The 26,716-nt window shown below is 38.9% G+C and overlaps 1 protein-coding gene across 1 annotated transcript in view; it reads right to left on the bottom strand.

Annotated features, from left to right (window-relative positions):
- LOC104538517 overlaps positions 1-8,524 on the bottom strand; it is a 45,504-nt gene extending 36,980 nt beyond the window's left edge. The window contains exons 1-2 of the mRNA XM_010181750.1: positions 8,095-8,524; positions 5,000-5,115 (exon numbers count right to left, since the gene is read on the bottom strand). Of these exons, the coding sequence (XP_010180052.1) occupies positions 5,000-5,115; positions 8,095-8,524 (546 nt within the window). The remainder of the gene's footprint in view (positions 1-4,999; positions 5,116-8,094) is intronic.
- Between the last annotated feature and the right edge of the window lie 18,192 nt (positions 8,525-26,716).

Raw genomic sequence — 26,716 nt, 5'->3', positions numbered from 1 at the left:
CTGCTGAATTCTGTTACAAAGAGGCTGTGACAGTAACAATCAAGAAGAAGAGTTTTAAACAAAATGCTAAAATAGCGTAACACCTGTTCTGCACGGCACAGCGTGAGGCAGAGGTACTTGACCTGTCTCCGTGCGGCTGCTGTGGTCCTTAAGAGTGCAGGCAGAGAACAGCAATACAGGAATATTCCTAGTGTGCATTGGTCCAAGTGGAGCTGGGCATTTAGAAGGCAGTACTATGGCTACTTTCACTTCTAAATTGGTTATCTCTCTCTGCCATAACATTACTTTGTACACAAATCCCAAGGAGAGTAGTTTTTCTATGCTGCAATTTCTCTCGGGGGGAAGTAGTGAGAATGTGTGCAGTCAGGTTGATTTTGCTTTGAGTGGTTGCTAAGTCAATGCTTGTGTTTCAATTTAATTGCTAAGTCGGGTTAAGAAAAGCCAAAATAATGAAGACAGATCTTGTTTTAGGGAAAAAACCTATCATTTTCTCATTCTAGTAAAAACACACACACTGAAGTTTCTAGAAGTGAATAGTCATCCTCCCCTTTGCAAAGTTCAGAAGTTTCAAGATTGCTTTGTATATTTAACGGTATTCTGAGTTAGGTCATGGTTTTGCTCTTCTGTGGGTTGTGCACCAGAGAGTACACCTTTGAGTGGCTTCACACCTCTGGACTATTTGTGCCACAAAGCAGTATTGCAGCTATCCACGGAGGCTTTAAAGGAGATGGATTTGCCATTGCCAGTATGTTAGGAATCCTTCCTTTTATTTTAACTCCCTCTTCCCTGCCCTCAGTCTACAATCTAGTTTTGTTTTCAATTATTGCTACCTGATTTTAATTTCTTTCTAGTGGGTGCATTCATTTTTCCAGGGTTCATCACTAGATGCTCTTGTTAAACATGATATTGAAGCCTTTAACACAAAAGATTCTGTGTGTCTTCTAAACTGCAAGATGTTTGACATACAAGGATGAGGGAAATCATAGTACATCTTCTAGAGAGGAGTAGATATGAGGAAGTCTGCCCATGGTAGAACCAGTTTGGGAAGTGATGTTGGACTATTTTGGCACGTCTAAGTCTCCCATTTAATCTCTATTTCACAAGCCATTCTATCAACTATTAGAGCTGGGGAAAGTATGGGAAAAGTTTCTGAAACAAACACAGCATCACAGGAAAAAATGGTTCCAATCTCCTAAGAGGATTTAGACAGAAGAATTTATATTGGTGGAAGCTCAGGAATGCATACAGCCATCTTTATGGAATATGCTGCTGAATAGCAGCTACATTAATTGAACTAAATCACATTTTGTTAATATCCATGTTACTAGGGATAGAGTACTACATCCAAAGACTGGAAGTGTTTACTGAGAACTGATTATTCTCCTTTTTATGAGAAAAATACATTTCTTTTATAAGAGGATACAAATCCTGATTTCCATGGTTTTATTCCATCTTTTATTTTACAACATTTTACAAAATCATCCAGATTTTCTTATAGATTAAGATTCCATGCATCATTTTCTGCATAATCTGATTCTACTCAGCTGGCTTTGACTCTATGTCAACATTTTCTGACAAAATATTACACGTCAAAGAGCTTTTGAAAGTCAGGAGACTAAGATGTTTTGTAATCCCTTCCTATGTGGAAAATGTATTTGATGAAATCAAATAGAGCTACTTTTTGAAACATAAATTCTTTTTAGCCCAAGTAAAAGTTTTGCCATCTGTTACAGCTTCATAAAATTCTCATAAAATATCCATGATGACAAATGACTTCATATACATAATGGACTTGTGATTTCTCTCTCTGAACTTGTCTGTTTGCAGCTTCTGAATGCATTACTAAGCTTGCTCTGAAGTAAAGTGGTAGTGCAACATCAGTTCAAAAAACCTCAGTTAGGTGCACCTTTATGTAAGTGACATGAGTCTTTAAAATGCAGTACAGTTAGCACTACAATTTTTTAAATTACTTCCCCTCTGTAAGGCTTATTAACTAATTATATATTAATATTAGCAGGATTATAAAGTTTTATGTAGCTTTCTAGCTTCCTGAAGATATATTTGATTGACATAATTGGGCTTATAGTTATAGAACAGCATCTGATTCCCATCTAAATTATGTCAGTGTAAACCTAGAGAAATGTATGTTTTTCAGTTTAGACTCTGGCTTATGAAAATGGCCCATAATCTAAAGGCCCTGTAATGTTTGATTTTAGTCCAGAACCTGTAAGTACTTTTACTGTTATTACTATTATTATTATGTGAAAGACACTTATTATTGTCATGAAATAACAGCAAAAGAAGAGAAGGAATAGAGAAAAATGTCATTAGCTTTTTAGAGGTTTGAAATACTGTACAAGGTATTATACAGTAGTTGTATGGAAAGGAAGGGATGGGGAAAAACACAATTGCTATATTTCTTTTTCAAAGTTGTTTTATCAGTGTATGTACACTGAAGCACTGTTTTAATGTAATTCTACCTTCCTTTTCCCTCACTGAAACCCATAATTTCTAGAATGAGAGATCAGTCTAGCAAGAATGCATATTTAACATTAAGCAAAAAATGGCTAAAGAACAAAATAGAGTAACATGATCAGCAAGTTCGTTCTGGTGGCTTACTTCCTACATCAGTCTTTAGAGAATACCTTTACAAGAATTAGTCCTATGTCCGGATGCTGTTGCATTTTAATTCAGTTTAACATGCCAATTCAAATGCCCGTTAACAGCACTTTAACAAGTACCGTATTTAAAATATGCTCTCTTTGAGGTTTTCCCTATGTATACTAATTTGATACATTGGCTGAAAGCTGCATTTATTTCAGAAACTAAAAATGGCTGCAATACTCAATTTATTTTTTGAAAAGTACTTGTTTGATGATTTCAGAAAAGGCATTTCTCCTATCTTCTTGCCAGAGGCAGGCAAAGTTTATGCGAAGGACAATTTGAATGCCGGCTGTGAGTTAATAACAAGGGGGTGGTCTCAACTTAGAGCAAAATAACTGAGGGACATTAGTAATATAACCATCTACATAAAAGAAAATGCCAGTTATTACTGTGTTCTTGCCTGAAGAATGAGTGCCATTAATATTTTATAGACAGAATTATTCTTTATTCTGCCCAGCATAGTTGGAAAGCACAAACAAATCTCAACAATCCAACTATTATAGATTTAAATCAATAAGCTGTTTTTTTGCTTTGGGTTCTAGAAAATGCTTCTCATCTGGTATATAATAATCTTAAGACACTATATGTATGTATGTCTCAGTGCATCTGAGTCACCAGAAAAATGAAGCAAAAGCAAAGTGTCACATACAGACCTGTACCAAAGTTGCTAGGGCAACTTTTTCCAAGTTTGGCTTTGTGCTGTGGAGGAAGACATATATGTGTTTTCCCAACAGTTGGGAATTGTATTAATGACCCAGTTGTGCAGTTCTCGTTAAGTGTCAATGACCAAAGTAGAGTTTTGCCTAAAGACTGAATGAGATCTTTGTTGCTTAGTCAAATGTCAAATGTTAGATGTTAAAATGCAGTTAGCTGAACTGCCAGAATAACCAGAAATAACTCAGTTATGCTGGAAAGCTTATTTTAAAATCTACCTAATGTTTTTGTTCTCTCTCCTTAAAATCCACACAAAGTAAAGATTCTGCAAAAAACTACTTTTTTTTCAACAACATAACCAAGACGAGAATTAATTAATGATAATTAGGCCAACACAAGGCATAGTAGAGACACATGTTCTCCATTTAGAAAATTAACTTTAAGTCAGGTTAAATCTGGTATCTGCTTGCTGACAGGAACAGAGATTTCATAAATGAGTAACTAATAATCTTTTTATAGCATCACAAAGCGCCACCATGTTACTGTGATGAAACATCACATGGTTGTATGTCTTATTGAAGGATATAAAGTATATGTTTTTCTAAACTAAGTAGTGTAAAACAGTATCACTTCACATTCCAGAGGGGATCATGACACTGAAGTGGATTCCTTTATTATGCAATTGTTGGTTATGTTTGTTTCTGTAAAGAAAAAAGCTTGGAAAAGCTCCAGGAACAAAGGTATATCACACTGCACAAGAACTACTTCATTATTTCTCAGTGTCAGTTTACACAGTCCATTTGGTCTGGTCATTTTCTGGCCTTATCAAGAAAGCAGCAGAACTACAAAATATTTCCACTTTGTCTGGGATTAATGGAACAAAGACCCAAATCCTGTCTTTCCTTTCTAGGTCAAATTTGAGATCATACATAAAGGTTGCAAGTTATTCATAGGTGGATAGAGAGCTGTTCTGCAGAGGTGTAGGTTATGTGATAGTAGAGCAGCACAGATTTCTCTTTCAACTTTATTAACCACTTATGACCACAGGTGTCACAAGTTCTCAGAATGCCTACAGTTCTTATACTTCTGGGTCTGGCATGGTGTAAATCCTGCTGGCTGACTGATCTCATAGTTTATTTATCCTAAAAGTCTATTAGATTTTTATTGGAGTAGAACTGAATGGAACTAAGTTGAACAACCCCAGCTTTTTCTGAAAAGCCTGCATAACCAGGCAAATAAAATATCATATTCGAATTACTGAAGACTGTCCCCAGCCCCAAACATCCTTATCATGGGTAAACAAAAGCTGCCCAAAAGCATAAAATGGATCCATTTCCAGGTCACACTTCTTTGAGGTGTCCAAATTAACAGTGAAGTGTACTTATTCAATGTCAGCAATAGCTCCAACAAGCTAGTTTACAACAAAATAATGCAGGAAAAGAATTCCCCACAGTTATAGTGAAGTCAAACAGAACTGGAGACAGTTTCACATCAGAGCCTAAGTCTTCTGAGTCCCAAACTTTTCTTTATCTTGTCTTTCCACTCCTTTGCTCTTTTTCTTATTCAATAAGGTAAATGTTTTTGGTGGTTCATGAGAGAAGAAGCTGTTATCATCCCAGCACTCAAAGACAGAGATTTCCCTTGGAGTCTGTGCAAGAATTAACCAGAGAATGAAACATACTTTCATATTTTCTTGCTGTATATCCAAGCAAGGGCCTGAGTATCTGCTACCTGAGCTAGTTAATTCAGAAATAGCTAGAGTATCCATGGCAGCAAATTGCACTTCATAAAGGTACCCTAATTGTTAGAAAAAATAGTATCTTTATAGAGAATTCAGTTATGTGTGGATACAACAGAAGTAAATCATAAGTAAGCAAGTAAGCCCAAGGATGCACTCTAGGAATGCACCTGGTGCCTTCCAGCCACCAATGAGCATTGCTCCTTGGAACCAGGTTACAGATAAACTGCAGTAGTAGCCTTCAGATACATATACTGCAGGGTATCAGGTCTCAGCACCCACCATTTGGCTGTTTAGATCTGCTCCTGTTGCACCTCATTATTTGTTAGTGTACTAGCCACTCAGTACCTGCTTCAGGAAGAAAAGGGGTTGTGAACAGCAACGTGACAGAAAACCTATGATTGTGTGTAGTGTTGTAAGGTGGGCATTGTAATAATGGGTTCCCAGTATTACATTCCCAGTGGAAGTGTATCAAACAAACATCAATTGACTGAAGTGAATGCAAAACCTGGACTGCATTTTTTTTTCTAATGCTGTGCTTGCCTGTATCCTAAATGTCCACGCATAATAGCCTATTACTATTGGCTGTGATAACGAAGTCCCTTGTTATGAGATACTGCACTTGTTTTTTCCCACCATCAGCTTTACTCCCTTCCTTTTCCACACACCCAGCAAACACTGTGGATTTTTTTTTTTAAGTATGTGTCAGTAGAATTCTCTCTTCTTTTTTCCCAGAGAGTAAGTTCTGCAGCAATAAAATTTCCAAGCTCTTTTGAGTCTTACCTTCAGTGTAATTTGTTTGCCATGTAACCTAAATAATGTTCTTGATGTGCTTTCAGAAATCTGAGCATGCATTTATATGTGCTCTTTAGGGGAGCCAAGAGCATAGCTCCAAGGTTTCAAAAAAATTTGGATTCAGGTTTTATGTGACTGATTTTTCTTCCAGCTGAGGTACTCCTAAATTCACAGAACAGAGAGTCAGGTCTTGAAACTAAGGACTGTTTCTAAAGATCATTGCTTTATGTTGCATTAAAGATAAAAGATATATAGTAAATACTGCACCAAAGTGCTGAAGTTTCAGGATAGAACTGCAATGCAGAGTGATTCTTTCTACATATTTTTTATTTTAGCTCTACTTTTTTGATAAAACAATTGTTGCATTTTTAGTTAATGTAATCTAAAAAATATCTTTCTTGACCAAAATGTGTATTGCTCTTCTTAATTGTATAGACAATATCTGTGAGCCTGTCTCCTTTACATAAGCATGTTACATAGTAGTGGGCTTAGCTTTCATTTATGTAGATGCCAACTTACAGCACTCTGACAATGTTAAGGGTTTTAATATAAATTAAGCAAATATATAAATATTAGAGTATTCAAATTTTTGTCTCTATATAAATATTAGAGTATTCAAATTGTTGTCTGTGCAGGTGCAGTTACTATTATTATATAAATTAGCTGTACTAATACACTTTGTTGGTGTCATCACCATGACCTATTAAAATAAAGCTGTACATATCTTCTGCTACAGAATTTGGCTTCTTTTGTTCGTAAAAGAAAGAAACGGCAGAGACATACCTGCACCTAATTTTCACTGGTCATTTATCTAACTGCTGCTTTGATCTTTTTTATCACTGTTTCTCTGAATCAGTTTTTTTTCTTAGTCTAACGCATGAACTTTCTAGTGCTGATAAGAAAGCACTGGGACTGCATCAGCCATTTCAGAGTCAGGTGATGATTTCTCACTGTCAAGATGTTTGGGAGAAATGGCATCTTGTACTAAAAGGAGTATCTTGTGTGAATTACTTGATAAAGGTATTACAGCACAGAAATATGTCTTTCAGAAACTCTTATGTTTCTCAGTAATATGGGATGGTCTTTAAAAATCATGCGCTTTCATCTTGTGAATGTACCAGTTTCCTTTTATAAGGCTGCCATTGGTTACTTCTGGCAGCTTTTGACTGCTCTGCTGACACCTCTGTGAGAGCTTGAAGTTATGTTCTCTTATACCTCCTCTTCCCAGCATCTTGTGTCTGTCCTGTGAATGGAGGCTAGTCCAGGCAACTTCCCCACCCTCCCTGCTCAGAGCAGGGGCCACCTATCTTCCCCACCACCATCACCCCTTAGTCATTTCCAATGCTTTCCCCTATGCCTATATTCCCCTTTATAAGACAGTTTCCCCACCTTTCTCCTCTGACCCTTCTAGCCATGAAGCAAAATATCCAGTAAGCTTTCACAAGCCCCCTTTTTAAGTCTGACTTGAAGTTTGGTCTCATGTAATGAGTTATGACAGGCATCTTCCTACTCAACACAATGTATGTGTGTATATGTTGTAGCAGAAACATGCAGCTTCAGTAACTTCCAGGTATTAGATGCCACACACGAAGAGGTTCAGCACTCAGCAGCTATGTATGTCAAAAGATTTAACGGGCAGTTAGCAGCAGCCTGTTACTGTCAGTGATAATCTACTGTTAAACAACAAAATGTGTGTTTTGATGAAAGCATCCTCTAGGAATTTGTATTTATCTGGTGACTGGTACTTACCCAAAACAGTCACATCTGTTATTGTTCATTGGAATGCTAGGTGTGTCCCTAAACAAATGTAATTTAAGATGAAATATGGTAGCCTAATGAAACTCCAGCAGTATTTATTTTTGAGCAAACTCTTGCACATTTGGATTAGAAGCAACACGTGTTTAAATATGTAAGGTCCTGAAAGCACATTGCCAATTTACTGATAAAGCCATGGATTCAAATGTGTTCTTCTGTACTGACAGTAAACATGGAAACGGAAATAATTTAGATTTGGAAGAATCTGGAAGTTTTATATATGGCCCTGTCATAATAAAGATAAGAGTCTTTGTGTGTGAGTGGAAATCATATGTGGAGACAAAGATAGTACCAATCTTTACTGACAAGCGATTAACATAGAATCACACTATCACACAGAGCCCAGAAGTGGACACAGCACTCCAGGTGTGTCATCACCAGTGCTGAGCAGAGGAGAGGGATCCCCTACCTAGACCTGCTGGCAATACTTTGTCTAATGCAGCCCATATTTCCATTAGGCTCCTTTGCCACAAGGGCATGTTGCTGGCTCATGATCAACCTAGTGTCCACCAGGGCCTTTATGATCTTTCCTGCCAAGCTGCTTTCCAGCTGATTGTTCCCCTGCATGTATTGGTGCCTGGGGTTGTTTTTCCCTGGGTGTAGGACTTTGTACTTCCCCTTGTTGACCTTCATGAGGTTCCTGTCAGTGCATTCCTCCACCTTGTTGAGGTTCCTCTGCATGGCAGCATGATGCTCTGATGAATGAGCCACTGGTCCCAGTTTGGTGTCATCAGCAAACCTGCTGAGGATACTCTCTGCCCCATCATCCAGATCACTAATAAAGATGTTAAACAGGACTGGGCCCAGAATCAACCCCTCGCATACGCTGCTAGTTACTGGCCTCCAACTGGACTTCATGCCACTGATCAGCAGCCTCTGAGATCAGGTTCTCTCATTGCTGTAAAGGTGTCCCAGTAGGTGCAGGGATGTGGTGGAAAAGGATGCTTGAGCAACTGCATTGTTTCATAACTTCAAACCAAAGAAACAGATTTGTAAATTAATATTTTTTCTTAAACTAGGTGCTCCCTATTTTTAGATGAAAGTATCCCAACCTCCTCCTACATGATTCCTCATGACACTTAAAAGGTATTTGTGACTGTCTCAGACAGGCTGGAGAGCCTTGTATGCTCATGCAGGCCATCAGTATTGTCAGTTTCTAACACATGGTGGAGACTGTCACAACACTGGGTAGCATTTAAGAAACTTTTTCACATAAATGCTTACAAAAAACTTCCCCCTAACTCTGTGGAAACAGATCCAAGCATTTGTTTGAAACACAGGAGAAAATTTCTCTTTTTACATGCATTCTTTTTGTAGTTTTAACTTTTGACAGTATGGGGATGGAACCCAATCAAACCTTTGTCCTGCCAGATGAGCCACATTGCTGCAAAACTTCTGCTTGTCACTGATGAGCAAGTATACCCTTTGTATTTTAGCAGCATTGTGTTTTCAATTTTTTCACCATGTACAAATGCCCTTTGCATCCTTTAAAGGTTTTTGTACAGCCTCCCAAGGAATAACCTTCAAGCAAACCTGTTAAATTCAACAACAGTTACCCTGCAGTAACACAAATCAACAGGAAAATAGCAACAATTGCATTAAGAGGAAAATAATTGTTTAATAAAGAAAAGAAAATAATTCTAATGTATAATAAGAATCTTCATTCAATAAATCAGTCTCTATTATCTGTGGTTCCACGTCATGCATGAAAGCCTGCCTTTCTTTCCCCTTCCCAGGTAACTGCAAGAAAATAGCCACCTCTATGAAAGAGGCCAAAATGCACATCCCTGTAGTCAGTCTATTTTTCTAAGGCTAAGACCTATTTCATCCTAATGATTGCAGCAAGTATATTTCTGCTGAAGAACTGGAAAATGTTCTTTTCCCTCAACTAGCAGAACGAAATCACTCTTTCTGATGTCTGTAATACAGCTCTCATCACCTATCCATTTAGAAAAGGAATCCCACATCTGTGATGGTGGTTTAAATTATTTTGTCTGCGCCGTGACTTTGAGGGGAACTTGTGCTCTGAAATCACTGAAATGCTGTTCCAAGTGCCACACTACTCACACAGCCCTGCTGGAGAGGGCCCGTGTTCCCAAATAGCCTTTTTTCCCATTCTGTGTATGTGAGTGAGAAACATTGTGATTCACAGCAGCTGCTACAGAATGAATACGGATTATTGGCAGACTCATTACTATATTAAATATTTAAAAGTTGTTGGTTTTTATTTTTTAGAAGATGTGAAGACTTTGGGGAATTATTGTATTTTATTTACCACAGAGTAAGTTTCAACACTGGTTTAACAAAGTGTATCAGACATACCTGTGTACACTGGCTTCTGGCCACAGCTCCCTTGTGCAATAACTCATACCAGGTTATTTCTGTGTCTTGATTTCCTGCCCTTTGTGGGTCATTTATATAATGCTTTGATGTTTGACATGTATAGCAGTCTTCTTTCTCCTGTTAAATTGAGGTTAACAGTAACTGCCATTTATGCTGTAAATTATAGTCCCTTCTGTAGCATTTTTGTGTATCCAGAACAGATGGGAGCTTGCTTTCAAAACTCTTACAAATTGTTTATTTACATTATATTGCTATCCCTTTATCTCAGTAATAGTAGTATTTCCAGAATTTCATTTCTGTGGTGCAGACTGTTTCCACTCCTCTTCCCTCTGTTTCTGAGAAACTCTCATGCTCAGATGGATAGTCTGAAGGTCTGTCTAAAAGCGATACTGTACCATTCTGAAGGAATATTCAAGAATCTCCATAATTTTTTCCCTAGGAAGTTGTGAATTTGTAACATGTATAAATACATGCACTTAGTATTGCCCATTGCTATAGGACTAGGATCATGTTATTCTTATTTCTCCTTTACTGTTGTTTCATCACTTTCTTCCCCCATTTTGTTAGGAATGTGGTTTAATGCATCCACCTTGAGGACAGGGGCATTCTCTGCATGCCCCTGCTCTGCATTCACTTGTTTATCCCCATGACCCAAGTACAAATGGCTAGAAATAGTGAAGAAGAAAATTCCCAACCAAAAAAAAATTGAGGAAGTGCAATGACATTTCAAAAGTACCTTCTGGTCTAAATATTGCAAGATGTTTGCATTCCTTGTCTTTGACTTCCTGCTTGTGTCAATGAGTGGTTACATGGAGAACCATGGGCTGATGTCCTCCCACATCAGTTTTGTTTCTCTGTGTGGAAACCCCTACCATGTTTGTCCATATCCTTGCTTTCCTGCTTTTACATTCTGTTCTAGGCCCTTCCATAAGGAAACGGACAGAAAGCTTACCTCTCTTTTCCCATTGACAGCATGGATATCAGAAAGAAGGTCATTAGACAAGATGAAGAGACTGCTTGAAAATAGTAGTCCATAACCAACAACTTTCCCTAATCTAAAATATATTTTGAACCATTTTGAAGAATGGAGAGCAAAGAGAGAGAAAAGTGTCTCATCATTTTCTGACCTCTGCAGCCAATTAGGATTTTTATATGTCCCCAAAGCCAGGAAAGTCAACAATACATAACTGGTTGTCTGCAGAAAGGTCAACAATCACTTAACTGTTTTGCATTGTGGAAACAAAGCCATGAAAAACAAGTTCCTTTCTAAAGAGTTCCAGCTTTCTTCATAAACACATATTTCATCCAAGTAAACCAAATTATACTGAAATGCCTTCTGGCATATGATGTATTGTGCTATAACGTGATAAAAATGCAAGCAGAGGAAAAAACACCTGATGGTGTGAATGATAAAAAGTGAGCCTGCTGGGTCTTCAGTAGAGACTATAGTGTGTAGTGGTATGTCTGTCTCTGTTGAGCTCTTCCAGCTGCTGAGCAGACCATGTTTGTCAGCATCTATGATGTCATGATGATAGATACTTTCTGTGAGCCACACCTCTCCCATCAGGGATGCTGAATCATGCTTTGCAGGGGGTGCAGAGGGGACAACATGGGGGATAGAGGGCAGATGGGGGCATAGAACTGAAATGACAGGCAAAGATTATTATTTGGAATACATAAATGAAAGAAGTTGTCACTGGAAATGGTAACTGATGCCACTGAATTAAGACAACTTTAAATTAGAACCGAACACAAGCACTAGAGACCTGGTGTGAGCACTTTGCAACTGCTAATATAGAGTTCTCATCCAGAAGACTTGGTCTGAACCTAATTATTTGTGCAAACATGCACAGATACTTGTTAAAATCTGATAATTCTAATGGCTCTTACCAGTGTCTTAGTCATTCCTCCATGAACAAAAATACTTCAAGGTAAAGATGGTTCCAGAGGATACACACAATTCCCATAAAAATAAAAAATGAAAGTGAAATCACAGGATTTAGGTTCCAAGTACATTTCTGATATGGACTTTGTAGCAAAGTAACTCTGCCTCAGAGTTTCTATGGCAGCTCAGGAAACCTCAGTCTACAAATGTAAATTCTGTTTGGTATTTTTAGTATGTATTCAATTATAAACTCTGTTTGTATTCTGAGCATTAAGTGAATATATGACAGCTTTGCCTTTATTGAAATAGGCTGGGAATGCCAGGAGAAATTTTTCTGCCTTGCAGAAAGCCATCACTGAAAGTTTGTTAGGCCTTGAAGATTAATTATTTAAAGAGTAGACAAAATATGGACTATTGCTACATGCAAATGAGTTTTTAAGTCCATATTTTAAGTAGGCTGGTGGCCAAGTATCTCCATGGAAGCTGTGAGGAGGGTCGGGGAGGTTACCTGGTTTAAAGATGGGAAATTTATAAATTAAAAGGTCTTTTAGAGATCAGATTGGATCCTGAGGAATTGCTACTCAGAAAGACAATGGAGAGACAATGTTTCACTTTTTGCAGAACAGGGTTTCCCACTTGCATTTATTTATTCACTACTGCTCAGTAATTCATGCCCATACACCCTTTCTTTTTTCTAATGAGCAGAGTAATCTTCAGGGAAAAAAAAAAGGCGTGCTCAAATTTAGTAAGGAGGACAGGGCCGTGGTTCCTTACTCAGCAGGACAGTTGTTTTACTGTGTGCTTCTTTGAGACCCATTAAACTTGCCTTGCTCTCCTTCCATGAGCTCCTGAAGGCAGAGAGCTGCTTTCTCATGCCATGCAAGCTGGACTGCTTTCCATCTTTCCCTGATACCTGTTCACATGCAGATTGTAGAAATGTAATTATTCTGTATTTCTGTGACAGTAACCATTGTCTTCAAAATAAAATGAGCAAAACAAGTTAAGACAAGCTCTTCTCGGTTGCTAAGCAAGTTTTTCTCACAGTCGTAGGCCCACAGATGCAAGTGTTTTTGCTGTAATAGGCCCTGTGTATGCTTTGAGTTACATAGTACAAACCACTGCTACATGCTTAGATATTTTGAACCTGAAAACAATGTATGACAGAATTTTTTATGCTGGTGATGTGTGGTATTTATTTGATAAAAACTCAAACAATGTATCTTTCTTTGTTACCTAAGAAAATTTTGAACAGAAAGTTTGAATTATAGTTACTTCTTTAGATTGACTGTGTTATTTCTGTGAGGGCCCTGAGGGAAACCCCTGTCCATGGCCCAGGAGTCAGCTACTACCTAGCTTTGTCAGTCCCTGGCCCAGCAACACAGTCAGTACAGGTATGTCAATAAATTGCTTAGAGTGTAAAAGCACTGGTCCAGAAAACCTTCTGTATCTGTTTCAGTTCTCACTGATATGTTTACAGAGCCCTGCAAAACTGGCTTTATCCTTTTCACTGGTTACATCTATTCCCGTGAATGGCAGGGCATGCTATTAAACTGCTTTAGAATTGACAGCCCAGCAAACTGGGGAAAAGACCACTTTTTTTCCTTGCATTATAAGAAAGACATCACTGTCTTCTGAAAGACAGAAAGAAGGTGCATAGGAATGTATTCATAAAGTACAGCCTCACATTTTTAGGTTATCAAGCACATGTTAATAGAGAGGATATTTCCTGTCACAGACCCATGTCATCCATGCGTCAACCACAGCAATGGGTGATGTGGTAAACTAAGACTAGAAGACAAATAAATACGTTTATCTCATTTATCTAAAGTAAGATGAGTAGGGAATTTTTTTTCCATTTGAGAAACATTAACAGCAGTCTTCAGGACCTGATTAGGTTTCCTTCTCCTGTGTATCCTTTCTCCACACTGCACACACATTAATGTCTGTTTCTTTCCCCTGCATTTTTTTGCCCAGCCGTCTGACCTTCTTGTCTCTGATAAGTATGATGTGGCCTGGTTTCTTTTTCTTCTGATTTCCTTATCTTCTGTCTCCTGCTTCCCTCCCTGAGAATGTATTCTTGATAGATTACTGCCGGAGAGTGTGACCTAGAATACTATTTAGTTTATCTAGGCTACAGGCATAATTAAATCCAGTAAAATATAAATGCAGTTGTCCAAAATTTTTGTAATTTTTAAGCTTGCTATGAAAAAAATAAATTGGATTAATTAATGCAGAAACTGGAGAGTAAAAGTCTATCCCCATGTCAATTTGAGTGTAGGCTAGAGCAGTGTGAATAGCTCTGTATCTCCCATCTTTTTCTGGGATTATCTGTGCAACTTACTGACATAATGGCATTGAGCATGAAATTGTCAGTGTGCAGCAAAGACCAGTGGCTCCCTGAGGTACAGGGTCAGGCACATCTGCTGTCTTCCACTATTAGCTTTGGATTGTCATTAGCTTCTCATCCTTTGATGGTCTCTGCAAAGAGACCATTTCTGAGGTTGTCAGGTGTTCAGTACTAATTGGAGTTGCACCTGCAGTAAATTTAAAATGCTGGGGCAGATGTGGTGGGTTGACCCTGGCTGGACACCAAGTGCCCACCAAAGCTGCTCTATCACTTCCCTCCTCAGCTGGACAGGGGAGAGAAAATATAATGAAAGGCTCATGGGTTGAGATAAGGACCGGGAGAGATCATTCAACAATTACTGTCATAGGCAATACAGACTTGGGGAAATTAGTTTAACTTATTACTAATCAAATCAAAGTAGGATGATATTAAATAAAACCAAATCTTAAAACACCTTCCCCTCATGCCTCCCTTCTTCCTGGGCTTAACTTTACTCCTGAATTATCTAATTCCTCTCCTCTGAGTGACACAGGAGGATGAAGAATAGGAGTTGCGGTCAGTTTATCACACACTGTTTCTGCTGCTCCTTCCTGCTCAGGGGGAGGACTCCTCACACTCTTCCCCTGCTCCATAGTGAGGTCTCTCCCGTAAGAGACAGTCCTCCATGAACTTCTCCAACAGGAGTCCTTCCCATGGGCTACAGTTCTTCACGAACTGCTCCAGCGTAGGTCACTTCCATGGGGTGTAGCCCTTCAGGAACAGATTGCTCCAGCATGGGTCCTCCACAGGGTCACAAGAGCTGTCAGTGAATCTGCTCCAGCATAGATTCCTCTGTCCACAAGTCCATAGGTCCTGCCAGGAGCCTGCTCCAGTGCAGGCTTCCCACACAGTCACAGCCTCCTTTGGGCATATCCACCTGCTCTGGTGTGGGAACCTCCACAGGCTGCAGGTGGGTATCTGCTCCACTGTTAACCTCCATTGGCCACAGGGGAACAGCCTGCCTCACCGTGATCTTCACCATGAGGTGCAGGGGAATCTCTGCTCTGGCACCTTCTCTCCTTTCTTCTTCACTGACCTTTGTATCTGCAGAGTTGTTTCTATAACATACTCTCACTCCACTCTCTGGCTGCAGGTTGTTGCACAGCATTTTTTCCCCTTCTTAAATATGTTATCACAGAGGGGCTACCATGGTCGCTGACTGGCTTGGCCTTGGCCAGCAGTGTGTTCATCTTGGAGTCAGCTGACACTGCCAATATCGGGCACAGGGAAAGCTTCTAGCACCTTCTCACAGAAGCCACCCCTGCAGTCCGCAGCCACTAAAACATTTCCACTCAAAACAAATACAGATGTATACAGCTGCCAGTGCTCATCCATAGTTCATAAAAGTAAGCAGAGAGCCTTGGTCATAACTTGACCAAGTTTTACCCATTTAACTCAGTCAAAATACCTTACTTTTACCTGAAATGAGTTCTACCTTTAAGATTATCCAAATACTGTTTGAAAAATTTAAAAGACAAGATAATTTGGTATACTGTAAAGCAGTTAATTCATTAATTCTATCATGGACATGATATACAGTCTTTTCATGATGTAACTTTGTTATAGGTAAGACTGATTTATTTGCAGACCACAGGAATACAATTGTGGTCTGTTTTACAGAAAATGTCATAAATGACATACTCTGAAATGCCCCTTGCAGGTACAGGAGACTATAAGTTACAGAAAATCATTGTGTAAAGACATTCTACAGTGGGTTAATTAAGGTAGTCAGGCATAAAGCCGATAACAAAGAAAAAATTAAAAGATAGAGAGGAAGGAGAAAATCTATGCTTTTGATTGAGATTTGGAAAGAGAAAATGAATTGATGAGGCAGAGAGAAAGAGGCAATCTGTTTCAGATGGCAGGTTACAGATGCAAAAGTTTTTACAGCAGGAGTAGTAAGTGTGAAGGAATGGAAAGAAACCTGGCTCTAGACTGCAGAAGGAGAAACAGAAGAGGGAAGAGAAATGTCTTGAGCTAGAGAAAGTCCATGGATTTGGAAAACAAGAACAGGAGAAGGCTTCCAGCTGGATCACGTACTGCTCAAAGAGCTGAGCTGAGCAAGACTTTAAGAATCAAAATAGCTGTGAAGAAAAGAATAGAAGATGGAGATAAGATTACAACAGGGCTATTGTGAAAGAGATGGCATTCAAAGGTATGTTTGTGGAGTAACGATACACAGATTTGTGCATTGGAGATTGAATCCTGTCTTGTGCTATGCTGTTGCACATCAGCAGCAGAAGACTGCACAGCCTATCCTCTCAAATACCTTTTTGTCCATGTAGGAAACAGAATAGAGTGTTTTCTTGTTGCTCAGAATATGTCCTGGGCTGGGGAGATTGACCAGCATAGAGCTTATTCATTGCGAATCTAAGGTGAAATTGTCACTAATAACCAGGCTGTAAGTAGCTTGCAGCCATGCTGTAGGCAGAGCCCTGCTCTCCCGTCGTGCTGTTCCCTCCTCACATTTTGTGCTGTACCTGAAGTCTCCAGTGGAACACTGCTTCTCCACTGGTGCAGTGAAGTAACTCAATGAGAATCTGAATGAAAGACATGATGTCTTTTTTTCTCTCGTAAAACATCACCCAGGAAAGGACTAGAGTTAAGAGATGCGATACATGGAAGAGGAAGGTGGTATTCTGCAAGATTCAGGTTTCTTCCCCGGCCCTCCAAGAGAGTGCAAGCTCTCTCCAACAGACTAGCATGGTAGTTGCACACCTCACCGAGTCATGCCCTGATACACTGCCTTTCAGCCAGTCAGAGATTCACTATATTTCTAGGTAAATAATATATTTACAAAGGTTGATTCCTGCAAGGCAGTAGAAGAATTAATGTTGTCTGAAAATGTTCTGTTTGTACTTAGCTTTGTATTTATGAAACTTTAGCACAGAAGGCTGTGATTCCTTTTAAGAAGAATGACTTGATCTGTGTTTAAAAAAAAATGCAAGAAGAAAACTCCTGCTAGCATAGCCACAAGGAGTGGAACAGATTTCCGTAGAAGTGTGTTATTTGTGGATGTCAGTACTGTGTCTTTGAATAAGATGTTGAAATACAGTATGGGTATGCTACAAATGCACATTTCTTAAAAGATACAGCTGGTAAAAAAGAAATTAGCTGAAATAATAAGTGGTTAAAATTTTAATGGATTAAGGGACATCACGCAGAACCAGTCAGTCAGTTCCTAATTGATTTCCAGAGAGGTGATCTGAAAACAAAACTTAAAGACTCGTAAGAGGTTTAAGTCAGTGCTCTTTAATACAGCGCCAGGGTCCTCTCAGAATCACCTGAGATTCCCACTAGTTGTTACACACAGGTTCTTTTTATTCCCTATACTAAAACATATGCATCCTAACTACTGCGAATAAACACATCTTTTTGTAGAACTAATTATTTTAAGTCCAGCCCATTTTGGCTCCTTTCTTCACTGGTCCACAGGTGTCCTCTCGCAGTCATCTTGAGGTATTTTCACGGCTGGTGGTCTTCTACTTCATCAGGTGGTCATATCTTCAACTTCATCAGTTGTCCTCTTGGTCACCCTTCTCTTGGAGCATGTGTAGAGGTAGTGCTGACTTCATAACCACCTGAACCCTTCTCTTGGAGCATGCACAGAGGTAGCTCTGACTTCATAACCACCTGAACCCTTCTCTTAGAGCATGCACAGAGGTAGTGCTGACTTCATAACCACCTGAACCCTTCTCTTGGAGCATGCACAGAGGTAGTGCTGATTTCATAACCACCTGAACCTTCTCTTGGAGCATGCACAGAGGTAGTGCTGATTTCATAACCACCTGCAGACCTGGCTTGGTGTACATCATTGTTCTTGTTCCTATACGTCCTGTACCTTAAACAAAGCAGTTCTCCAAATTGTCCTAAGCTACTTGATTATCCTATTTAATGATTTACCCTACCTGTCAAGTATGCATAGTTTATGACCTTGTTTTCTAAGTTTTAAGTCACTGGATGGTAAAATCACTCTATTGTTCAGGTTCCTGTAGTAAATATTCAGGCTTTTATGGGTTCCTGTATCTGCAAGATCTGGTTAGATATGCAATTAGTCTTTCACATTTCTTTTCTTTTCTTAGGAGAAATGGTTTGCAGATTGGCAAATGAGTAGTTGTGGCCTCTATCAGCCTGACACCTTGTTAAGCTAGTGGCTAACAAATAGATCTGTAAAGCGACCATTCTGCGCTTTTTAAGCCTTTTAGTAAAATTGGCTAGCATAATGGCTCATTGATTATCATATTCATAGAAATATATTTCAACAATATTGACCATCTTCAAAAGGCTCATTTTATTTTAAAACATTGTCATTGTCTTAGGAGAAAAAAGTTTCATTTGATACTTCCAAACTGCATCGTTATGCTTTAAAAATGTTTTCAGACATAGAGCAAATTCTCTTAAAATAATGAGTCTTTAAATTTTTTTAGAAATGTTTCTAAATCTAGCATTCTTTGTGTTGAAATCAGAGATAATTGCTTTAGGAAAAAAGAAATTCACAGAACTAAAACAGAGTGAGTTTTTCTTCAGGTCGGTCTACCATTATGAGGCTTTTTTGTTCATCAAAGTTCTGATCCACGATGTCAGTGGAAGATTTTGCATTGAAATTGTGCATGAGTTTTGGTTTAGGGAGTATTCAATTAGCATTTATATTTGTAGACCACTTGAAAGAGTTATGTGTGATGGAGACCAGAATGTGTACCTGAAAAACAAAGAATATCAGAGTTTGGATAGAGGCTAGAAACTGAATGCTGCTTAGCAGTGAATATTCACAGAATCACAGAATCACAGAATATTCAACACATAAGAGCTCTCTCACAGGCACAAAATTTAACTGCTCACTGGTTATATACTGCACTTGAAACTGCCATTAAAACAAACATTAAAATGGGAAAAATCTGCTCTGTAAATAGGCAATAGTGACTGTCATACCAAGGCGGCTTCTGTGCAGCAGACGAAAAGAAAAGCTAAGCTTGCGTTTTAATAACTAGTTGAAGATTTACTTCAAATGGATAAAGTTTCCTGCTAAGCTGCTCACATTATTTTTCTTTTCATCCTTGTTTGCCTGACAGATAAATTTGGAGCCAAACAAAACCTGAAGGTATGAGAAAGAAACCTGAAGTATTACGGTTCTGGCTGGCGGGGTCAATTACAAAGTCTTGATTTGAAGAGCTGAGAAAGTTGTGTGAAAAATGGATCCAGATCTGAGGTAGTGGTGTACATGATAAGGAGCTCTTCACATCTGTGTACTGCAGTAGATTGCTTCCTTCCACAGGACCAGGCGTGCAAGTGCCTCCACAGATACTCTAGGACTTCCAAGAAACCTCTCTAACTTGTGCTTTCGCATGGAAGCGACACATACTCAGGCAAGGTACTGCATTAATAGTGACAGTGGCATCAGCTGCCCTGTGGGAGACTGAGAGTGCTGCAGGAGATAAAAAGGCCTGTGCCTCTGAGAGCACAGTCCAGCCCAGGCTGTTTATGCGTACAGCTTTGCATCGCGTATGCCTTTGGGATGAGAAAAGACAGAGCCTTGGGAGCCATACTGTCTTTGGGGACCCTAGGAATTAAGTTGAATCAACAAAAGTTAAGTAGGAAGCAAAATCTGCAGCAGTATTTAATCTAACCTTTAAATGAGGTTTACCCTATGTATGCACAGTTTTCTGGCATCTCTTTACAGAAGTGTCCTGGTTTACTGGGACAGAATTGTAAAGTCAGTTTTCCGTTCAGGAAGACTGCAGTTTTTCAAGGACTGTTTAATGGGAACAAAGCGATAAGACGCTTTGTTATAGTTTTTGGCTGGCACTGGTATGTGATGGTCAAGGTCTTTAGTGCTCTTGAGATATCAACAGGTGCAGAAGCTAAGGGAAGCGGAAACCCAAGATAGTTGACCCCAGGCTGACCCCAGGCTGGCCAGCTAGTATTATCCTATACCAAAATCATCACATTCACTATGAATTGGGGCGTTTACTGGAGATGGCCTTCTCCTTCTTCCATGGCTGTCATCTCAAGAGGAACTTGTCTACTATCCTACCCCTGAGGCCTACTCCCCCACTATATTGACTGAGAATAACTCTGTGTACTTTATATTAATACTGTTATTAATATTAGTGGGTTTTATTATTATTATTTGAACTACATTTCTATTTCAGCCCACGGATCTCCTTTCCTTTTCCCAAATCCTCTGCCCAGGTGGGGAGGAGTCATTGGGTGACAGAACAACTGTCTAAAGCATGACAAAAAGCAGGACTGTGTTTGCTGACTATCCTTTACCTTCCTCTCTTGGACAGGCTAAATACTTCCAAAGTGCTAGCCTGGTGCAATGACTGGTATATCTTCTCCATTCTCTTCTGCAAAGAGTAAAAATTTTGTGCACGCTCTCCATGTGCGTGATTGGGTGGCTGGCTGCAGAGGAAAAGGACATCAAATATTTGCACACTTAAAAATTCTTCATTTCTTTTGTTTTCTGTCTCTTTGAGATGAGTCTTCTTACATAATGCTGGCAGGGGTAATTCAATGTGTCCCTTCTTTACTTGGAGAGGTATCACACTTGGCTCACAGTGATTGCTGCTGGTCATATGGGTGGCACAGGTATCGCTTTATTATGCTGAACTGTCTTGTCAATATGCAAATCTTCTACTCGGCTTTTTCTGTTACATGTAGTATTACCTTATTTCACTGCAGTTTCATATTAATTAGCGAATGGTTCTCAGAAAAAGGAGGGACATGTCCAAGGTACAGCAGTTCCCACAGTAGGTAAAGCACTGCACTGAATGCTCATTAATAAGACACAGCTTGCAAAGTCATGATGATAACAGAAATAGCAATGACAATGTCCTGGGTCAGTACTTTTTATGCATATATGTTTCAAATGCATGCAAGGGATCCTATTAGAGCTTTAAAATAATTTTAAAGGCTTTGCCTCAGCAAGTATTCGTGCTCATTTAAACCCCTGGTTTATCATTGTGAAGTGTATTATCTTTCCCATGTTTAATGCTGATCTCTGTCCTGAGAGAAATAAACAAATAATACTTTGCAAATGGGTTTCTTGGGAAAGGAGGCTAAGTGGCAGCAGGGTGTCATTTGCACTTACAGCTGATTGCTTTACAAAGCTGTTCTAGAGTTCAAAAGGTGAAAAAACAGACTTGGTGAACATGTGTATTTTACTTATATTTTCCTTTTTGCTCAGAAAGGGTTTACAGACCAGCCTTTTGACAGGCATGAGGCAGTGCCAGTTATTCAAGTCTTGCATGAAAGAAGAGAAAGCAGTAACTCATATTTGCACAGTATTTCTGTGAGACTGCTAGCCTCCAGTGTAGGCTGCTCCCTGCTGCTGCTGCTGCTGCTATATATACCTCATGAAAGACTGGTTCAAAGAATAATGAAACCATAGTGGGAATATATGCATTCCTTTTTCACAATCATTTAGAAACAAATAAGCATCTTTATGAAACAATAGTGTCTCCTGTGCCAAAACATGGGCATGCAACAGCCCACAGCAAAGGTTCATGTAAGGTCATTTAGAAAAGTATATTATAGGAGTGAATGAAATTCAGAGAGTGCTGTTTGAATGGGAAGGTATGTGAAAGTAATGGAAGCAGAAAGGTTAAAGAGTGGGTGAAAGAAGCAAAGAACAGTCCTTTGGAGCACTATGTGCTATGGGGCCTTGGAGTGGAAGCAGAGACCTTGTTTCTTGCTGTGCACCAGTGTATTCAGGAAACAGAATCAGGAATGCACCAGTGATGTTTTGTTCCATCCCTGATTTATTTTCCTGAAAGAAATAATGTCTAATATGGAAATGTGTTTTATTTTCAACAAACAGTGAGATTCAGAAATTATATTATGCTTTCCTCCTGTATGTTTACTGCCACTGGGTACAGTTAGTATTCAGAATTCATTTCTTCTAATCACCTACTGTCAATTGCAATTCTTTTCAGAAAAGCAAATATTGATTTCTGTAATGTGGGAAAAGCCAGTTGAGGGTTCAGATGAAGACCATCACATTTTGTGTGATCTAATCCCCTTTTCAAGTGGAAAAGACTAGTATATTAATTTGACAGTATTTTAATACTGAAATTAACTGAATATGCAAATGTTTGAGAATAAGTGCTCAGTCAAACCAGTTCTTAATATCTTGGTGCCTATTTCTTGGACTTTAAGTAAAAGTAGTTTGGCTTTTCAAATAGCTCAATACTTGCATCGTCCCTTGGCTTAATAAGCACATCTTTTGTGACACTATCACAATGCAATTCATTTATAAATCTGTCCTTATAACATCCATGGAATTTGCTTGTTACAGAAATGTGTTGTGGCAGCAAGTGAAGGAAAGGTTATAAAAAAAATTATGGTAGCTAAGGGTCTGAATCATTGTAGAGCTTTATACTAAAATTGCCTCGCAGGAGGTACAGCAATTCTGCACAAAGACTGTGCAATTTATAAATGGAAACTTTTACTCTATAGCACTTTCTCCATGCATGATTAGGCTTCTCTAAAAAAAAAAAAGACTGCCATGGTGCAATGCTAACGCTTATGAGTGATGCATGATTGATGATCCCCTAAAGGCAGTGAGAGAGAAAATTACCTCCTTCCCTCATTTAAGGACATTATTAGAAGACTCAATGAGTTCAAAGCTCAGGAAATTATGTTAAGAGGACTGAATCAGACTTTTAAAAAAATCAGGATAAATTATTTTCTCAGCAGTTCAAGGGTAAGATTTATTTTAATGCACTGTAAAAGATGAAGAGTACTTTGGCACACTGTTACATGATACACTTTAAAATATCTGTCACATCATTTGTGATTTACTTCCACAGGTACTATTCTCTCTCTGTACTAAATGGACTGCAATCTGCAACCAGCACAAATTAATATTACATTTTAAATGCCATGTATGTCCTGGTACCTCAATGTGAAAAGTAAAGGGATCCTTCTCTCAATTGAGAAGGTAACGTGATGTGCTGGGACAGAACAGGATTAACTAACAACATTTGAGACATCAGTGTTTTCTCCTGCGGCATTTGAGAGTGTGATGGTGTCAGTGTCAGGTAGCAATGTGCACTTCTACTGCTAGGGAGAGGGAAAATGGGAATGGTACTAAACAAATCTAAGATTACTTCTTTTCTTTCATTTTTGCCTTGCATTCTCTGTAATTAACTGTGTTGTGGCATTGATCCAGCGTCAGTCAGGAACCAGTGAGAAATGTGCTGCAGCTGATCAGAGAGACGCGGAGCTAGGTCTGTCCTGTCACAATCCTACTGGGACATGCATGGCAGCTCCACTGTAGTAGTTTCAGAAGGAAACAAGACTTATACAGTGTCCCTCTCTGTATCTGTCTGATCTGTGCCTGTTGACTTTAGCAGAAGTTGTGTGAATGATTCAAAATTTGGAAGAGGTATTTGTCTTAAAGGTATTATGTTCTACACAGTTTCCACAGGGCAGAGAAGAGGCAGCTTCAGCAGCCTTGTAAAGGGAGTGCCCACTGTAGCATGAGCTCTACTCTTATGAAGCACAGGGGAGTCTATATGCAAGAATCTATATGTTACAAGCACTCCAAATAGGAAGAGCATTGGCTCTTGATGCTGTTTGAGGTGCCAGCAAATCCAGCCACAAGAGACATCCTTAGGAAATCAAATTTCATTGCTCTTGTTACTTTAGAATTTTGTAAAATATGGATATCCTCACCTAAGCTGAACAAAACGCGAGTTCCTGATTCCAAAGTGTCATGTTTTATCACAGCCTTTAATATAAGGGGACATTTAACTCCCTACAAAATACACTTTGTCTCAGCTCCTAACCAAAACCCCCTATGAGAGTGGTCTCCAAGTATGACACTAAATAGCTTTAATTTATGTAGCATTCATTCATTAGGAAAGCCTGTATGTTGAGAGTAAAAATATCTTTTTAGATAAGTGGATCACAGTGGACTTGTAACATGTCTCTGCCCTATCACAATGTCTTAATGTGATTTTTTAGATATCTTTTTGGGGGGTGTGAACAATTTTGAGATTTTGTATTCAAGTAGGAGAGAAAAAATATTTCTCACCTACCTACAGACAGAAAAATAAATTACCGATTTTCTTACTGCAGAACCTTTATTTGATGTCATAAAGAAATAAACCCCTAAAACCCCACATTACCACCTGCCATGTAATAAAAATAAGCACAAATATTGTATTAATGACAAGTGATCTAATTCATCTGTGTCTGTGCCTATTCTGAGGGGCTGCAAGCAATGCTTCAGTAGTGAGGGAAGTAAGAGCACTAGATTATCTTTTTGTTAGCTTTTGAGCAACTTACACCTGTCCCCATAATTGGCTTAACATCTCCTCTTTGAGGACTTGAGATTACTTCACCAACTCAGCCAAATTATCTGTATTTTAATAGTCGCTTAAGCTTTAAGAATGACATGTGAATCGATCCTCTGTAGTCTTGGTCAAGACTAATGCTTCTCTAATACCACATCTTGTCAGCATCACAAAATAAAAGGAATTTCACTGAGTTTCTTGAAGCTACAAGGCAGAGTTGAACATTCCCACTTTTCTTTCACTATATGGAAATAGAATTTTTTTTCTATACACAAAAATTATCTGTTCTTTTTCAAACTGACAGTATCTAGATCTAGAGAAGCAATAAATTGAGAAAGAATAACAGTAATATATCCATCTTAAAGTTGTTCTTTTAATACATTATATCAATTGCTCTCATAAAATAGCAGCTGCCTCACAGCTACCATTGCAGAAGAACAGCAACTCCCCTTCATTGGAAGTGCAGCAGACAGGAAAACGGCAGTGGCTATGTCTAAATGAACTGAGACAGAGGCACTTGTCAGCCTCCATGTATAAAGCTGCTAGGCATTTTGTGTCATGTCCAGGAAGGACCCACATGCACTTCATTTCCTCTCCATCTTCAGATCTGTGGTTTATTTGGGAAGGAAACAGGTATGCAGATGTATGTGAAGGGAGTCACATTTGCGCTCTCAATGAATTCTGCTGTTGGGACAATTAGGAGCATTTATTTGATGCACAATTTAGATTTAGCTACCTTCACATAGCTGAATATATCAATAAAAGCATTATGTTTCCACATGAACAGACTCACTGAAAATGTGGCTTTAAAAGCTCAACATGAACCATTAAAGTGCTGGCTTCATCATCATTAAAAACTAATCAGGCCCATCACTGCTGAAACATCAGCTTCTCTTGTTTGTATACAGAGTACATCATTAATTTATTTAAATGTCAGCAACAAACTTCTACACTTCCTCCTACATCACTGTGCAGGATGGGTAAAGAAGTTATCATTGCCAGCCATCTCATCTGCTTCTGCACAACATACTTCAGACATGGCCTTGGGTACATCCTTTAATATCTTTGAGGCTAGAGTACCAAAGACTGTTCTCCATACTGATGGCTTTGCACTTTGATGCCAGGAGTGCTCATTCAGAACTTCTACAGTTAGTTTTCTGTTTTTCCCCCTCCACCCTCCAACAGTGATATCCTGTAAAGGCCAGAATTAGTGCCAGATGTGTATGCATGTGCTGGGAGAGAAAGAGGATAAATGCATACAATTCTGAAGTGAAAAAGCATTTTTCCTCCAAGAGCGAATGTACTCAATTCAGAAAGTAGCTCTCATTTGCTTAGCTTTGCTGCCCACCAGAACTGAGAATACCATCCTTTTCTTTTCTGCCACAGCTTACTTGCCTTGCTTCCTAGCTGATCTGAGATTTTGTGAAAGCCTGATTGTTGTTTTGTTGAAAGGAATTTTTTGACACAAACTACATGTTAAATTAGACAAGAGATGCAGGTAGTACAATTACCAAGAGGAGAAAAAAAAGTCCCTGAAAGCATCATGGAGTGTATTAACATGTATTAACATGAACTGCATAATGAGATGTGCTTGACGCCATGAGTTAATACATTAGCCTTTCACCCTAGATATCTGTGTTCAAAATCAGAATCACACAGAAATGAATTTGGTAGCTTCATACAATTCTCTTTTGAGCATTAATCCACCTTATCCAAGTCACAGCACAGCCTGATTTGCCTAGATGCTAAAGAGCAGGCAACTGAAACAAAGTGGATTGCAGCCAGCTCTCCTCCATGCACCTACAGGGTAGTTGAGCCCCCTTAGTCCATTGCTTTCCTGTGAATGAAGTTGTTGCTGCTGTAAGTTTTCTCTTTCTTCAGTTGACGTCTGTGCTGCCAGTATATACTAGTTGAGAATTTGCCCCTGTGGTTTTGCACTATAAAAGTAATAGTCTGGGTGGATATAAACTGTTCAGGAGTGGATATAGACTGTTCAGGAGGAACAGTATATAGACTGTATATAGACTGGATATAGTCTGGATATATAGACTGGATATATAGGATATACAGTATATAGACAGTATATAGACTGGATATAGACTGTTCTGGGTGGATATAGACTGTTCAGGAGGGAT

Source organism: Mesitornis unicolor, unplaced genomic scaffold (assembly GCF_000695765.1).
Source record: "Mesitornis unicolor isolate BGI_N332 unplaced genomic scaffold, ASM69576v1 scaffold1873, whole genome shotgun sequence".
NCBI lineage: Eukaryota > Metazoa > Chordata > Aves > Mesitornithiformes > Mesitornithidae > Mesitornis > Mesitornis unicolor.
The sequence above is the reverse complement of the archived record's forward strand: the minus strand, read 5'-3'. Positions and strand labels throughout refer to the sequence as shown.